The sequence below is a fragment of the Gasterosteus aculeatus genome, chromosome 21 (genome assembly GCF_964276395.1).
Source record: "Gasterosteus aculeatus chromosome 21, fGasAcu3.hap1.1, whole genome shotgun sequence".
NCBI classification, from domain to species: Eukaryota; Metazoa; Chordata; class Actinopteri; order Perciformes; family Gasterosteidae; genus Gasterosteus; species Gasterosteus aculeatus.
This window is the reverse complement of record NC_135708.1, coordinates 17,160,341-17,163,690: the sequence shown is the minus strand read 5'-3', so window position 1 is coordinate 17,163,690 and position 3,350 is coordinate 17,160,341. Positions and strand designations below refer to the sequence as shown.

General features: G+C 42.6%; 1 protein-coding gene across 1 annotated transcript; it reads right to left on the bottom strand.

Annotated features, from left to right (window-relative positions):
• Positions 1 to 757: 757 nt before the first annotated feature.
• adcyap1a (adenylate cyclase activating polypeptide 1a) lies at positions 758 to 3,330 on the bottom strand (the record flags this gene model as incomplete). The annotated part of the gene is given in 3 exon segments (XM_078095976.1): positions 758 to 1,281; positions 2,524 to 2,644; positions 3,196 to 3,330. Coding segments are annotated over 3 exon segments (265 nt in total), but the record flags the coding sequence as incomplete, so codon positions are not given.
• Between the last annotated feature and the right edge of the window lie 20 nt (positions 3,331 to 3,350).

Sequence of the window (3,350 nt, the reverse complement as noted above, 5' to 3'; positions counted from 1 at the left end):
TATTGGAAATTGGCATTATAAATATAGCTTTTTTTATTTTCCTAAAAGTTGCAGATACATTTTCTGCCAATCTTGTAATTGAAGAATCAACAAATTGTTCTCAAAAACATGAGCTTTAAGGAACCCTCCAAAATAAAACGCTTTAAGCTTGAACTTTAGATTTGTGATGCGAAACATACAAAGAGAATCTGAATACATTCCCCTCATTTCTGTGCGTGTTCTGTGCGGCTTCGACATTGTCGTTCCTGGCATCAGAGCCAGTGCGCCAGTGTCAAAGGCGGCCAACTGTTCCACCAGTGCGGCAGGCCTTCGGTGGCGCCCGCTGGAGTCCCGGGGAGGTGTAAAGTGCGGCGTGGCGATCCCTCCCACGGTCCTTGCACACGCCGTCCTCGAAGGGGAGTCGCACACCCGGCCAACTGGTGTCACCGCTGTGCTGTTTTTTCCTTCTAGTTGGCTTTTAATTTGCAGTATGTTGCTTTGCCTTATCTGTGTGTGTGTGTGTGTGTGTGTGTGTGTGTGTGTGTGGTATTTTTGATATTGTTTCATACTTCTAATTGTTTCCCTCTGCTGCTGCCCACGAGCAGATTTTTCTCTTAATTCGTCTCATCTCTCTTTTCTTACGTAACGCCCTGTGAAACCTGTCGAGGGAGGCTCGATCTCCGCTACAACAACCAGAATGAGTTTGCACTCTGTTACTCTTAAAATGTGTCGTATCGTTCAGACTTATGGTGATATTGGCTCCAAAGATTAGACGAAATTTTTGTTGTTTACAAAAATTTATTCATACAAATCTTACAACACTTTTTTTTTTTAAACATTTATTGACTTGACCCTTGCAGGTCGCCGTTTGAAGTAGTAATCGAATGTTCACTTTCTACACAGTAAATGTATATATATATATATATATATATATATATATGTATATCTTTGAAGATTATTTCATTTTAGTAAGGCTGTTGGCGCTTTCAGACATATAATGTTTCATGGAGAGCGGGAAACTCATCCGTCCCTCTATTTTCACACAACATTTACGTCTACAGCTCTAAAAACAAAGTGCAAAAGAAAGCAGTGCAAGCGGGAGCGCTCGACGTCTAAAGCTGAGTGCTGCCAGAGATCCTAAAAATCGTCTGTGCAACACGGAAAAAACGACAACACAAGGGTGGAATGTAAGCTGATGATGTGCAGCATTGTAGGGCCACTAAATAGCCATCTGTGATTCATGGCGATTTATAAGTCGATGCAAGGCACCACAGCCGCAAACTGCTTCCTGCGTCACAAAGCCTAGAGGAAAATGCAAAGTTAAAGAAAGATTGATACAATAAACACAGATTTTTTTTTTTAACCATGCTGTTTTCAAACTTGCTTTTTCTGCAAAAAAAAATGTATTCCTCCCTAACAAATATGGTGAGAAGTGTGCCGACCCGGCGGAATGTGATTTGTCAGTTTTTAGTCGTGTCTTGTCGATTTCACAACATGTGATCGCTCAACTTTGCTGTTGTTGCTTCTCTGGACCTCTGTGTGTGTGTGTCTGCGTCTCATCCTCCCTCTTCTCCTGATCTACGTCCGTCATGGCAGCCGTTCAAACCACTTTAAACATCCCAACTTGTTCTTCGTGAACAATGCAACAAAAGGGCTAAAGGATAAAGCGTGACATTGAGAGATTCTTGCCAACAGTCAAGTACATTCAGATAATTCGTCAGCGTGGGACAAGGTTCAACATACAGTTCGGGTAGAAATGTGAGAACAGAACACAAAACAACATCCAGAAATGACAGGAATGTTTTCAGTAGTCAGAAAGCAAGCACAGCCGTCCAGGTGGAGTCGTGTGCACTGGTGCGCTGGCTGTTTGCCATTAGTTTAATCATGCAATCTACTGCAGTTTTTTCTTTACATTGGTTCACATGACAGAAAAGGGAAGCACAACAGACCCAGAAGGTTCCAAACACAGGAGTTAAATTTGCCTCGAATGTCTCTCACCAAGTGAATAGATAAGTTACCATGTAACAAGCATCGTGTCTTCTTTTTGTGTGTTTTTTGTTTTTGTGTTTTTCAAATTTGCCGCGGGGTGCTTGAGATGTGGGTGATACTTGTTACATGGGCAGAGAACCACGAGGAGCCTTCAGAAGTAACCGGTTCGATAGAAACGCGAGATCTACATGAGTCAAAGGAGCTCACTCTCAAAAGTGCTCCTGTCTTCATCTCAGATTTGGGTTTTTTTCTCTTTTTTTTCAAGAATCCCATTTTACTTATTTAAAAATTGATAATCGGCATTTTGAAAGGGCTTTAAGTAATTTGGTCCAAGCCAGATCTACTAGAGGAATCGTCACGACGTTCATAAAAGGGGACAAATCCATCCGATCATCTGAGCAAAGGGGTTCAAAGTGTGTGAGGCTGTAGAGAGACAGGAGCACAGGTGAGGCGGAAGAAGTGAGGAGTGTTTGAGGGTTAAAGGCGAGAGGAGGAAGGAGGGACATTAGAGGCCCCTGCGAGGATTACGGCCTCAGGAAAGACCCTGAAACTCACCGGGAATTCGGGAGAGAACTGTTTCAGCCAGTCTCCCAAAAAAGCCTCAAACTCATCCCCGTCCGGGAGGGCGTCAAAGTCTATGTCTTGAAGGATACGGTGAAAACCTACGTCTCCAAGGCTGTTGTGAATAAAGACAACTAAACTCTTAATGTCACTTTACAAAAAGCAGCATTCAATACATTGATTGTCTTTTAAACAATTTATTTTCCTCACAATCATATCTGGTCACTAAAGGTTCAAAAGACAGGGCTGTTTGGAGCATATCGTCATGTGAACAATTGTCTCCCCTCAATAAATAGGTCTAAAAAAAATAAATCAATGAATACATAAATAGAGGCTATTTCTTTTTTTTCCTTTTTTTTGGAATGAACAGAAATTGGTCCACAGATATGTGATTCCTCAAGTGCTTTAAGTACAAAATAAAAAACAATATTATTATCAAAATATTCATTTAATGGCTTACTTCATACATAAATACATGTTAAAGAACACAAAAGCGATTCCACTGATTGTTCAGATCTCAAAATGACTTCATGTGGGGCTGCACACACTTAAGTTTTTTGTTTTTTGTTCTTTTGTTTCAGAGGGGGGGGGGGGGGGGGGGGGTGATGGGGAGGATGCTACAAGTACGCCAGCCGGCGTCCTTTGTTTCTAATTCTCTGTCTATACCTTTTCCCAAGGACCGCCGCCAGGTATTTCTTCACTGCCATTTGCTTTCGGTAGCGGCTGTAGCTGTCCGTGAAGATGCCGTCCGAGTGCCGCTTGGAGAGGGGCTCTGAGCTGTCGTCCATGGTTTTGCCCCCCCTGTGGGAGAGACGCCGAGG